The 13,611-nt window shown below is 42.6% G+C and overlaps 1 protein-coding gene across 1 annotated transcript; it reads left to right on the top strand.

Annotated features, from left to right (window-relative positions):
• Positions 1-855: 855 nt before the first annotated feature.
• On the top strand, positions 856-11,320 carry CYP2W1 (cytochrome P450 family 2 subfamily W member 1). The gene is made up of 9 exons (XM_085301436.1): positions 856-1,038; positions 4,256-4,418; positions 5,726-5,875; positions 5,992-6,149; positions 8,029-8,202; positions 9,133-9,274; positions 9,630-9,814; positions 10,443-10,584; positions 11,132-11,320. The coding sequence occupies exons 1-9, from the start codon at positions 856-858 to the stop codon at positions 11,317-11,319; spliced, it is 1,485 nt and encodes a 494-aa protein (XP_085157562.1). The 3' UTR covers position 11,320.
• The last annotated feature ends 2,291 nt before the right edge of the window (positions 11,321-13,611 follow it).

Genomic DNA, 13,611 nt, shown 5'->3' on the forward strand with positions numbered 1-13,611 from the left:
CCACCGATGTAATGGCAACACAAAAGCAGCCTATAGAGCTACACTGACATTAGGAGGGGTGGCTCCCTGCCTGTGCAGTGTATAGGTCTTTGGGACAGCACAGATTCAAGCAGATAGTCAATACATAGGAAGAGCATAGAGGTAACAAAAGGGCTTCAAACCTACAGTGGCAACAAATGTGACCTGAATGTTTTGTTCGTGAAGATCGAACAGCTGTGGCCCTTCACTAGGAGAACATGCTTCGCTGCAAGCACACAAGAATGTGGAAGAGGCTGGAAGAGGCTATCTACTTAGCTTCACGCCTGACCTGGAACAAGTCCCTGCACCAGGCAGACCTGCTGCTCCTGTGCTGTACCATGGTATGACTACTGCTTGTCTASCGTGAAGGATTATTTTGGGGTTGGTATTTGTAAATTCCAGGTAGAAGGTAAAGAGCTGTCTGTGTTCAGAAAACAAGGAATAATTAGATAAAAAGGAATGGACGCGAGGAATGAAGAGGGAACGTTAAGAGAGATTTCATGATCAGTGTCTAGTAATAAAGCAGATATGGGACTCACAGGTGCCAGGCAAATTATTGCAGACAGAAGAATCTGAGCTAGGCTTTGGAAACAGGGCAAACCTGCCCTGTCCCACTGTGTGSGGAGCCGGCAAGCCTGCACCATAGTTAGCAGTGTAGCAGTGYTTGGACTTTGCCTTCTGCAGACATAATGTCAAAATTTTGTGGAGAGCTGGGATAGGAGGGGACGATTGTGCAAAGCTCAACAAAACCCCTGATAACAGTTACTTTAAATAAATATAACATGAGTTTCCTAAAACATATCTCTCAGCAGTTTGTCAGAAGGGCAGGACCAAAATATGGCTGCCTTCATGTCTCTCTTTATTTGTGGGTTATGCATATTGCTTTTATTAGCTGCGCTCTATGTTTCAAAAGGTTTGAAACAATCAGTTTTAAATATGCCTCCTGGTCCATTTCCTCTTCCAGTCATTGGTAACCTGCATTTGCTGGATATTCGAAGGCAAGATAAGTCATTAATGAAGGTAAGAACAAACATCTTYTGTTATCAGTGTGTTCAATGATGTGACTATTAGCACTTACAGTTTAAAAMTTTGTTTCCAGGAACTGATCTGACATAACTGTTCAGTGCCAAATACAGTTTTTAAAAACTATAAAGATATAAAGGTTTCAAAATGTMTAAGGAAACTATTAAATCCCAACTCTGCAAAGACTTGTATTAAACATGAGAAGTCCTTGTATGAGAAGAACTGTGCACACATTGAAAGCTGTGTGTGTCTGCATTAGTCAGGACATGTAGACCTAAATTCTGGCATTTCTTTTCTTGTGACATACTTTAATACAGTTTTGTGTCCGTSTAACCAAATTGAAAGATGGATGCTTAATTGTGGTTGCCAAAAAATCTTGTATTTGTTACTCATGGTGCCAGTTTTTCATGAGAACAGGCATTAATACAGCACAATTTAGACAAATCATTTGAAATGACAAATGGCTTGGAGTTAYTTAAGACAAGTTTCTCCATAGGAATTACAAGTGCCTTGCGTCTATGTTCCAGAAAAAGGGGGAAATTTCAACCTCTTCGTTCACTCAGGGCTAAAATGTGGAACTGTGGATTTTCCATGTGTCAGGACAAGAGTGTGATCACAAGACAACAGGGTGTGATTAACCACACATTGATCAGGATTCATCACCTAACACCAAACCTTGATACCATCACATTCCAGTTTGCCAGCAGCCCTCCAACCTGCTTGACACTATTTAGGTAGAAGGAGGGGCCTCCAGAATGCTTATGTGGATGTGTCTTTGTCCCTGTTCTTATTCCACCAGCCAGCCCACAGTGGGCTCACCATCCAGTACTTGGGAACTGGGAAGCATTTTGGATTGTGGCTCCTGTTTCGGTCAAGACCAGGAAATCTTCTGCAGAAGTGGATAMGAGAGAAGGGGGATTGGGTTGGTGCATGGAGCTGCTGTGAAGAGTGAGCAAAGTTCGAAAGGAGGGGACATGAGGACCTAGGAGCATGGCGGTAGCAGCTTAATGAAATACAAACATAGAGAAGATGGATTAGGTGTGTATCAGGCAGACTGGCTGCAGCGATGAGTTTTCTCCCATKGAATCACAGCATCAGAGAGCCAACTGGGAAAGGAATCTGCTGCTGAGCAGTCATGGTCATGCCTGCTTTRCCCTGACTAGCACTGATGTAAATAACTCCAAAGGGCAGAGGACAGTTAGAGGATTTACTTGAGCTGCAACGGTGAGCAGGATGAGGGTGGGTTTGATGTGAAGGTGCTGGGATGGGGAAACAGAGGTGTGCCATAGGGTTTTGCACCTGGGGGAGAGGAGCTATGAGGTGATGGCAGAGGCTATGAACATGGTAGACAAACCAGGTAACACTGGGGCTGAGCAGAATCTTCAGTGGTTGCTGACCTGGTATGAGCAGCACCCTGGAAATGTGCACATCTCCTGGGCCGTGGGCTATTCCTCCGGGGAATGGCTGCAGCACTGGGCTATCAGCTGCTGTTCTTTCCACTGCTGCCCCAATAATGTGCTGTACTTTAGCTGGCCTTCCCATGTTCACAGGCAGACACTTGGCACATAAGACGTTCCCCTTGCAGGCAGGTCCRTGTAATACATTTCATATTGGGCTTGTGGAATTGTAATAATGGTTTGACAGCTAACTTGCCAGAAGGCTTTTAAGGTATTAGCAAATAAATGACATGAAATAGAAAAGCCTCCCTAAAAGTAGAATCCCTAAAGGTTTTCAAAGTGAAAGATGCACAGCACATGATGTAGGAACTGAAATATTATTTTGAACAAATGACCAAAATCACAGAGTCACAGAATCACAGAATGGTTGAGGTTGGAAGGAACCTTTAGAGTTCATCTAGTCCAACCTCCCTGCTCAAGCAGGGTCAYCTAGAGCAGGCTGCCTAGGACTGTGTCCAGATGGCTTTTGAGTATCTCCAAAGAAGAAGATTCCACAGTCTCTTTAGGCAATCTGTCAGTGCTCAGCTACCCTTGCATTCAAAATGTTTTTCCTTATGTTCAGATAGAACTTCCTGTGTTTCAGTTTGTGCCTCTTGCCTCTTGTCCCATCACTGGGCGCCAGTGAAAAGAGTCTGTCTCTGTCTTTTTTACATTCTCCTTTCCTGGTCTTGGCTGAAACAGGAGCCACAGTCCAAAATGCTTGTACGCGTTGATAAGATCCCCCTGCATCTTCTGTTCTCCAGGCTGAACAATCCCAGCTCTCTAAGCCTTTCCTTATAAGAGAGATCCTCCYGTCCCTTCATCATCTTAGTAGCACTAAGCACTCTGAAAAAAATCAATGTCCTGTTAATTACTTTGGCTACAGCATAAATAAAAACTGTCTGGATAATGAAGTGCAGATTAAACTCTGCCTGGGATACCTGTTTGCTTGGGCACAGCTTCAGGGGTTACTAAACTTTGAAGCCTTCTCGAGTTTACATTGTCAGAACCGGTCTCCTTGTATGGGACACCAGACTAGATCTCATGATAGTTTTATATGAGCCATTGCTCTCTATCAAGTCTTAAAATCATTGTAAGGCCTGGCAGGATCATGTTTGTGAGCCTCCGGAGAGCTCTTGCCACCCAGTACCTCAGATCTCACTATCAAGGTTTAGTGGCTGGTATAAAACCTATTCTGCTATGCAGTATCTTGAAAGCTATATTGTRGTAGAAGCAAGAGTATATTATTGTAGTAATTTTCTGAGACCAAATGTACAATGTTTTTGTATGCCTTGATATATCCATTCTAGGTGAGTCATATTACACATCTTTGTGTAATTGTGACAAAGCTTCTATTTAATTTACTGTAATAAATAAGGATGCCTTGGCTCTTTCATCCTCTTGTGGTGGACTGTAGCATTGCAACCTGCCAGGTCAGCAGTTGATCCTTTGCTATCTGGCCTCTTTTAATGCTTTTGTGCTATTGTTAGTATTGTAAGTGTCATGTTATGCTCTACTTCTTTTAATCCACTGGACCAAACTATGTGAGTACAACCAATTCAGAATAGRATTAACTTTAGGGAAACTGTTAGGTTAAGTAGACCAGAGTTCGTTTACTCTGATTTCTATTTCATTGGAGTGTCCCAAGGCTTAAGCTTTGACATCCTTCCAGCCCTCYTGATCACAGAACTACGAGTGAAGGCAATTCTTAAACCACCACGGCAGGATGTACTGCTTCCACTGATGACTTCCTCGCTGTGCTTTTTCTTTCTCTGTAGATTTCAGAGAAATATGGCCCTGTGTTCACTGTCCATTTGGGGTTCCAGCGGACCGTGGTGGTGACTGGCTATGAAGCAGTAAAAGAAGCCCTTCAGAACACTGCTGACATATTTTCAGACAGACCAGCTATACCCATATTCTATCACATCCAGCACGGAAATGGTACGAGCAGTTTGGAAAGACGAGGATGTGTTTGCTACGCTGTTCTCAGATGCGTTGTTGGAATTGCAGCAGTATTTAAGAGCCTTGAGCCAGACCCTTTCAGTCAAGATCTACATTTCAGGGGGCTTGGGAGGGGTTTTTTGTTTTTAAGAGAAATGCCCCGTAATTTTTTTTGCCTTTAGAGGCACTTGGGTCACATTTAGAGGATTGTTTGCAGTACAGAGGGTGGAAATTATTTTTCACATGAAAGCAGAGGCTCTTATGCAGTCTCTTTGCTGCAGTAACTGGGAGTTCAGACAAAGACAGGATCATGCATGACTCATGATAAAGACTGCAAGAACTGGCAAGAGTGCAATAGCATGGGCTGTTCGTACCTCAAACAATTACTTCTGTAAACAGATTTTTGGCAAGTTTCTGAACGGCATGTTAAAAAGTAATATATTGTCCAAGACTGGACATTGAAAAACAATGAAGGGACTAATCCAGGGCTGAAAGGAAAAGATCTGATGACCTAATATGTATAGAATGTGTACAGCACGTGGGTCTTTTTCTTCTCATTTTATAATAGCGAGGCCCAGTTGGGAAGGGCACACTATGCTACTTTCCCAACCAGTGTATGAAGACATAGACTATGTTCAGTCCTTGAAGGCTCCCTAGGAAAGGAGGACTTCTGACTTAAACCCAAGCAAGTTTGTATTCTTTTGGCTGAGCAATTTCAACTGTGCTATCCGGGACAGACCAGCATAGCACAGCATTGAAAAGAAGTGCTTGAAAGTTATCATCATGTTCCAGCTTCTCRCAGCTCCTCTGCAGGAGGAAAGGTGCCTCCCTAACGCCCATTGCTTGTCCCCCTGCACAGTAAAAATTTCATCCTTTAAAACACCAGCTGTCAAGTGAATGTTTGTGATGTGTGCAAAACAGTGTCGTCTGCTCTTAGCCTTGCTCTCTGGAACAGCTGGGTTGTGTTTTTTAGGGAAAAACGACTCTGTCTGAGACAAATACCATACAAAGTGCATTTTGCTATGTAGGGCTGCAAAGAGACAAACATAGAAACAAGCAAAACCCGGAGCTTTACTGTGAACAGCTACTGTTTGCCAATGTTTAAACAATTGGCTATAGCCCTAATGAACCTACCTGGGGATGTGCCTGCCTAGGCCACCCCTGCAGCGGGCGCTCCAGTTCTCTCCTGAACAGGCTTTTCCAAAGAGGATTGTCTGGAAGGTATCTGTGTTCCCCAGCTGTGTTTTCAGTATTTCTTTGAAAATCCTTTATCACCTTGGCAAACAAGAGGTGTGATYCCTCTGCAGGTGTGTTCTTTTCTTCTCAAGAGCTCTGGAAAACAACACGCAGGTTCACCATGGCAACCATGCGGGATCTTGGCATGGGAAAACGACTGTCAGAGGAAAGGATTCTGGAAGAGCTTCATTTTCTTATTGACCTGATCAACTCCTTCAAAGGTGAGCTGGAGATTTAGAGAACATCAGTTGTTTTATGTTGCTTTACAGAGCCTCCGTAAAGACCTCTGGGTTGCTCCAGAAATGACAAATACAATTACGATTTTGTTCATGTTTAGGAGGACCTTTCAGATTACGATTTTTGAATACAGCCCCCACCAACATCACTTTTGCTATACTGTTTGGAAGAAGGTTTGATTATAAAGACCCAACATTTGTCACTCTCTTAAGACTCATAGATGAAGTCATGCTCCTTCTTGGCTCTCCATTCTTGCATGTAAGTTGCCCTCTGTGCTGAAATGCTCSAGTACCTTGTCTGAGTTGATTGGTCAAGCAGATTTCTGTTCTGGACAGTGTTTGAGAATCTTGAGGGTATTGAAACTTAAGATTCTTTGCTCAGTGTTTTTCCTCCTTTATGAAATCCTATTGCATATACTATAGTGCTCTGCAAAGAAAGTCCAGTATCACATGGCAGCACTAGAATGAAAGTGTGAATGTGACCTAGCTAGCAGAAAGCAGGAGCTACGCAGAGTGGGAGAAAACCCAGGAGCATCAGTGGAAATCCGCGCTATAGATTCTAACCTTCATATATTGATTTTTAGTAACATTATCTCRCAAACTTGACAGTTTAATTAGTCTCCCATGAGGAAACAGACCCTAATATAGGACAGATMTAGAATTTGGGCAACCTTCTCTCCTCAACATTTCATAGTAACTGCAGGAAAATTTCCTAGTGTGTGTCTCAGAAATGTTTGTCACATTTTGCCGAAGAGTTCAGAGCGATTCTACTTAGTTTTTCTTTTTATTTATTTATTTTTTCGTCAATATTTTTCTGGCTGTTGACAAATTGCCAGTAGTACTCAGAACAAAACGCAGGAAGAAGAGCAATTCCTACTCCCTAGTATTTGCAGTCCAAACAGATCTCAGATGGAAGAGACAGGGGCATCAGATGCCTCTTGGAGGGAATGACCAGGGTTTCTTTCTTTTAAAACACACCAGTGATAAAACTATTGAAATACTGACTTTCTGTGTGCATGTACCATTGGAAATAGCCTGGCCTATGTCAGTTAATGTCTGCTGAACACTATGTGACTGTCCCAAAAGTAACCACTTGTTATAGGGACAAGTCTGCACATATCTAGAAGTTATTAGGATTTGGTATTTTAGTCTCTTAGTAGTCTTTAATAAGCTAGTGAAGTTACAGAGGAGGGAATCCAGGCTTGATTGCACTGTTCAGGGCAACCCCTGTGGCAGTCAACATGGCATTAAATCAACTGGAAAGTGAGGGCATACTTGCTAAAGACAGCAGCACAAAAAGTGTATTCCATCTAAGAGGTTCTTACTGAGCAAGTTTAATCCTCCATCACAAAGACTGGACTATTAGTTATGTAAGCTAATATAAAAACAATCATCCAAAAAACTGTTTTAAAAAAGCTCTGATGCTGATGAATTTATAACCTGTATGAGAATTATTTACAACAACAACAAAAAAAAGGGTAACATCTTTTTTTTTAACTTTAAGACAGGCTTAGATTTTGCAGAAAGCAGCAAAAATTATAACCAATTAAGGCAAGGTAACGCATGAGATTTGTAATTTTTATTCTGCAGCTAGTTTATTTATAACATTGAGAAATGGTGTAAGTAACCCCCCTGCACATAAAGTGAAACTATTTATTGTGCTGTGAAATTTAATGGTGCTGAGAACTGAGTGTAATTGATTTATAATTCATGTGAAAGTTAAAAATGATGATCTAACAACTTTAAAACGTAAGTGTTTTGGCTTGCTAAACGTTTGGGATTTTCTTTGCTTAAATGTAATGCTTTATCTTTTTGCTTTATTACCACTTTAAAAATGTAATTTCATTGTTTCACCAGTTTACTATCACTTTCCCTTAATTGTATTTTTTAATTCGTGTTTATAGTCTATGTCTAGACAAGTCTGATAGGCTCATTTATTTCTGTAGAGATTTTTTAATAAGAGGAGACGTTTTATACACTAAAATTTTTTAGTTACCAAAAAAATGAGAGACTCCAATAACATGTCATTTGGTTATGCACGTAAATGGTTTTTCCATTATGATACTTAAGTTTTACAACATAATGGGTGAATATTTTTTTTTTTAATCTTGTTTTTCTGTTTTTTTTTTCCTTTTTAGTTATTTAATTTCTACCCCTTCCTTGGATTTCTCTTCAAACCTCACAAGATGATACTGAAAAAAATAGAAGAGGTGTGTGTGATCTTAAACAAGCACATCAAGGAAAGCAAAAAAAACGTTAATGGAAACAACTTGATGAGCTACATTGATGCATTAGTATTCAAACAGCAAGAGGTATTTTAACAATATATTGACTCCTAGTGTGATACCTTATGCAGAGACACTCAAAGTTGCTTGCCTAATGAACATGCTCTATTAAGGTCTATATAGAAATATTTATATTAGAGGTAAACATTTTCTTATCGTAACASAGATTTTTCATCCCTGTTAAATACTGGATAATGCAGGAAGAGCAAGAAAAAATTCACTAAACTGTATGGCATGAAAGTGTAAAACTTGTCCTCAGGTGTCAGTTACAGTCTCTTCCTTACTGGAGAAGAGATCCCAAACACAAGCACCACGTCACCATCGCGCGAATCGCTCTCTGCACTCAGCTCCCCTGCGCATGTGACACTTCACCCCTGCAGCACCAGGCAGGCACCTCTCATCTCTTCCCAGGCGTATCAGGATCCACAGACGTGGGATAGAAGTGCTGAGTGCATTAGGTCACTACTGCCCAGAGCAGATAAATGCCGTGAGGTGTTGGAAAACCAAAGAATTTGTCAAAATATTTCAAATTTTTGGCCAAATCTTGAGTGCCAAAATATTCCTACTGAAAACTGAAGCATTTCTATGCTGAAGTATTAATGCAGTACATCACAGGACTTGTAATTCACCTKCTTCCCACTCCAGCACCTCTAAGGACTAAGTTACCCCCTTGGATGGTATGACATCTTGCAGGGTGTGTCCCTTATAGATAATGAGAGGCATTCTATCATGACACTCATCACTAAAAAGAAAGTGTCAAAACATTAATAAGTAGATGTGTCTCAYACTATCTGTAGAATTATTTGCATATAAAAAGAGTGGATGTTGGAGGTGCTTCCTGGAGATAATACAGGTTCCTGGCTTTCTTCCACATCCTATGATCATATGACTCTGGGTTKGAGAGGCAACATAGAAGTACTATTCTAGTTTTACCTTTTCCTTTTTATTTCTCTAAAGGAGAAAGATAGAAGTAATACCTCCTTTTATGATGCAAATGTACTGGCCTCTGCACTTGACCTGCTCATGGCTGGCACTGAGACAACATCCACAACATTGCAATGGGCCATCCTSCTGATGATGAAGTACCCCGAGATTCAGAGTAGGACACATCTATGGTTTTGCTTTTCATACATAAAGTGCTGTTAGATCTCTGCAGTGACCTCATGAATGCTGATCCTCTGTGAAAGCTTCATAGCTTCTCATTTGTGCCAGAGCTTTCAAAATCTGCACACCTGAAGCTTGCCCATCTCTGTCTAAGCACTTTTTGCTGCCATTCAGGACCAAAGGATCTGTTGGGCTGTTCTCATATCTGCTCCCGGGGGCTGTGCAACCTCCTGCCATGCTGCTCTTCGCTGCCCTGGGGTCATTCTGCCAGCAGTCAGATGGGGTTGGGATCTGGAAGGTACTTTACCACTGAGGGAAACACAATTTATGCCTTTGCCTTTTTACTTCAGGAAAGGTGCATGCAGAGATTGAGCGAGTTCTTGGCCCTGGCTGCATGCCTACCTTTGAGGACCGGAAAAACATGCCATTTACCAAYGCAGTGATCCATGAAGTGCAGAGATTTGTCACCCTCCTGCCACATGTTCCACGGTGCACCTCCACTGACACTTACTTTAAAGGCTACTTCATCCCCAAGGTACATGCTGCTCTCAAGACGAAGAGTAGGGTGGTTCCCATGCAGCACACCAGTGACGCACAACAGGAAATGTCACAGGGAGAGATGCAGGGCTGTTAATGGGAAGGAGCCAGTTCCCTACCTCCCCATCTTCTCAGTGTCCAGACATATGGCAGTGTGACTTCATGATTATTCARCCAACTTCCCACTGCCTGTAACTTCACATTTCTCATTCAATCCTCATAGCCTGGAATCTTTCTTGTTCTCTTAACTCCCTCCCTTGGTATTCATGGCCCTGTGAAACCGTCCTGACTTTGGAGTATCATAGCATTGTCTCATTACCTGCTAGAGGCAAGCAGAGAGCAGCTGGCCAGCAGGGAAGCCTGGCTCACATCTCTCTTTTGCTGCATAACTTGGGCACAGCCAATAATCATTATTAATAATCATATATTAGATAGTAATCCTAGCAAACTGGGTATCCCCACTAAGAGCCTTCTGGTCATATAAAAGCCTGGAATTTAGTTTTTCAGAGGTAGAAGTTAGCTTGCAAACGCAGCTCAAAAGGAGGTATGATTTAAGAGACTGAATGAGCAAAGCCAGAATTTTGCTACATCTACACTGGCTAAAGCTGAAAGTGATTATGCTGCAGGGAACAACAGTGATTCCTCTGCTCACCTCTGTGCTGCTGGATAAAACGCAATGGGAGACACCAGATGAATTCAACCCCAACCATTTCCTCGATGCGAATGGGAACTTCGTAAAGAAGAAAGCTTTCCTGCCCTTCTCTACAGGTAACAAAAGTGTTTGATCCTGCACAGAGCTCAGAGCGCTCAGTGCCACTGAGAAGACAGTAGTCAGGGGACAGGATAAGAGTCTTTGTTAGGAACAGCACACAGATTAGTGATGGGGATATTTTAGAAATATCCGTCTTGGGTTCCGATGAGTTGCAAACRGCCTCTCAGCCCACACTTGGAGGCACACTGGGCCCTGGTGTATTGTCTAAAGACACCACAGGGAACTACAAAAGACTCAACACCTTCAAGCAAGAGCCTGCTTTGCCTTGGAAAGGCCGGTTTCCAGGTTCAGTTCCCAGATCAATTCCTTTCAGGCTCTGACTGTAACAGCCCTGTTGGAGGCTGTTACAGTCAGAGCCTGTTAAACTGGAGGGCTGTTACATCAGAAACCAGTCGTGATGGCTGCTGAATATCAGTCTGTGCTATTTTGCATTTCTGCCTATACTCTTCCTCACACTACTCTTATCAAGTAGTAGAAGAGCTGTCGAGCTGAGCTACCTCTTACCTAATCACACTGTAAATGGCCATGCTTTTGGCATTGCAGGACGGAGAAACTGCATTGGAGAAAGTCTTGCCACGGTGGAGCTCTTCATCTTCTTCACAGGCTTGATCCAGAAATTTACTTTTAAGCCCCCACCTGGGGTTAAAGAATCTGAGCTGGACACAACTGCAGAGGCTGGATTCACCATGCGACCTCATCCACAGTGTGCCTGTGCAGTGCTACGAGAATGAACCCAAGGCTCTAAACTAAGAAAAATCCATGTAATTGTTTTGCACAGAATCCGGCAGATGCACAAAGGAGAAACCAGATCCGTCTGCAGTAGAAACAGCTAGTTTCTTCTTACTCAAAGCCTTGCAAGTGCTGACTATATGCTTAAAATATTTGTTGAGCAAATATTTTTCTAAGAACCTGAGGAGAGCCAGTGGGTAAAGTTACCTGGAAAATTTCAGACAGATACATGGCTGAAAATGGCAAGAGAGTCACTACTTTCCTTTACACATTAAATATAYGACATAAAAATTTATCTTAGTTCTGAAAGCATGTTTCTCAGCAGTGGGTTATTTCTTCATTTGGAGAGCAATATGAGACACAGATGTGTCATCTTCAAGTCTTAGGTCTTTTTCCATTCACTATTGTACAGTTGATACAGTGTTCCTAGATACCTGCTCATTCTATGTCCTGTRGATACTCTTTCCATACCTTCCAGACTTTCAGGTACTGAACCRTAGACTTCTTAGGTTCCCCTTGCTCTGAGGGACCTCAGCATAATTTCTTGGGGCTCTTTGGCCCTTTCTGGGCACTGGCTCTGCTACCCTTGCACTGATGTAGGACATAACAGATCTCCACTGAGAAGTCAGCCCCCCCCCTTCTACATTTTTCAAAAGGTACCTCAGATACATAAGCACAACCTCTTTTCAGACTGCCAGGTTTGAACAAACAGGCATGCAAACATTGCAAAGATGTTTCTAAAATGCTCTTTCCTTAAGTAGCACAGAAGCTGGGCATATCCAGGCAGATTGAGAGAAAACTCATCCATCTCCCTTTTCCTTTCTTCGCCTAGTGTTCTGTGAAATTTGTCAGGATCCTCCCTTTCCCTTACATTTTTATCTCTTTTCCTTCTCCTCCGAAAGGACTAGACATGGAACTTCATCTCATCCCCTCAACAACGCAGGCAATAGGACACTTATTCATAGCAGTTGGCTTCTTCCTTGATCTGAAATGCTGAGTGGAGGCCAGAGGGATCTAATAAGACTGCAGTGAGAGGTGAACACTGTCCCACAAGGTGTTTGATCATRTAAATCCTTGGGAGAGAATGAGGTGAAGAAAATCCCCGTATGYTCCAGGATGGGAAAGAAGATTCCTCCTGTTCCCATCATACCACCTCATTCTTCCAGGTTAATGATGAATACTGCATATGTCTTTGTGTGTTCAGCCTTGCTCACAGGTGAACCCTTTTGGATCAGAGGTACATAAAGGCTCAAGGCCTAACTCTGCTCTTCTTATAAAGTCCTTATCATGGATGGCAGGGCATTCTACCCCATTAAGGACTGCAGGGCTGGGCTATCTGTCACTCAAAGGGATTGTGGTGCCATCTCGTGGCAAAAAGAAAATAGAAACAGTATTTTGCATAGTGGTTTTTGCTCTGGTCAGAGGGGTTTCGAATTTTACGAATCTACATAGCTGTGAAAATCCTTGCAGTTGAGCATTGCCCCTTTGAGAGCACGAGCTCCTCCTTGTGCRGCACTGAGGATGCCAGGCTGGGCTGCAGGCGGGCTCTAGGGTGATCASAGGAGCCCACCACAGGGCACACTGCCCAGCCTGGTACAGGCCAAAAACATTATGTGAGATGGAGTAGTTCAGATCTTTAAAAATCAAACCACCTGTCATGTCTCCAGACCTTTGCCTTCTCTTCAGGCCAGTGTGTTGCAGGGCACAAACATGTTTTGCAGCTAGAAGGAAGACCCTCAGGGCCAATGAGGAATGTGGAGATGATATTTCCACCCATTTTTAAGCCCCAAGAGCTAATGTTTTCCACTAGATAAATCTGTAGCTGAGTCATAATCGATGTTCTGCCATCATTTGGCTGAACAAATGAATGGGAGGAGGTGTTTTCTCTTGTGGAGATATATTCAGCTGTCTAATTTTATGTGCTTGGGAGTGATCGCTTCTATCCATCTGCTAATGCAAGCACAAATAAGATACGTTTTTAAAGGAATCAAGGAACTGGTTTCCTGTGCACCTGGCAGTTCATATCTCTTGTTGGTGTTCCCTGATGCACTGGTATTACTCAGTGTTGCTTGATTTCTGTATGTGGCCAGCAACACTGCAGGCTATGGTCTGCCTGCCAGAGAATACCAGYGTGAAGAGTGATGTCTGTAAAGTGCAGGCACTGAAGGTTGCTATTCAGTGTAGGAAAGCCACCTTTTTCCTTTGAAGCCAAGACCCCCAAAGCCAGTGACAATGAGTCAGGTCTGAGGTTCGCCCAATGAATTAGTTCAGATCTGAACGCAGCCCCTTGCTTT

Source organism: Rhea americana, unplaced genomic scaffold (assembly GCF_003343005.1).
Source record: "Rhea americana isolate MKP2758 unplaced genomic scaffold, rheAme1 scaffold_10, whole genome shotgun sequence".
NCBI lineage: Eukaryota > Metazoa > Chordata > Aves > Rheiformes > Rheidae > Rhea > Rhea americana.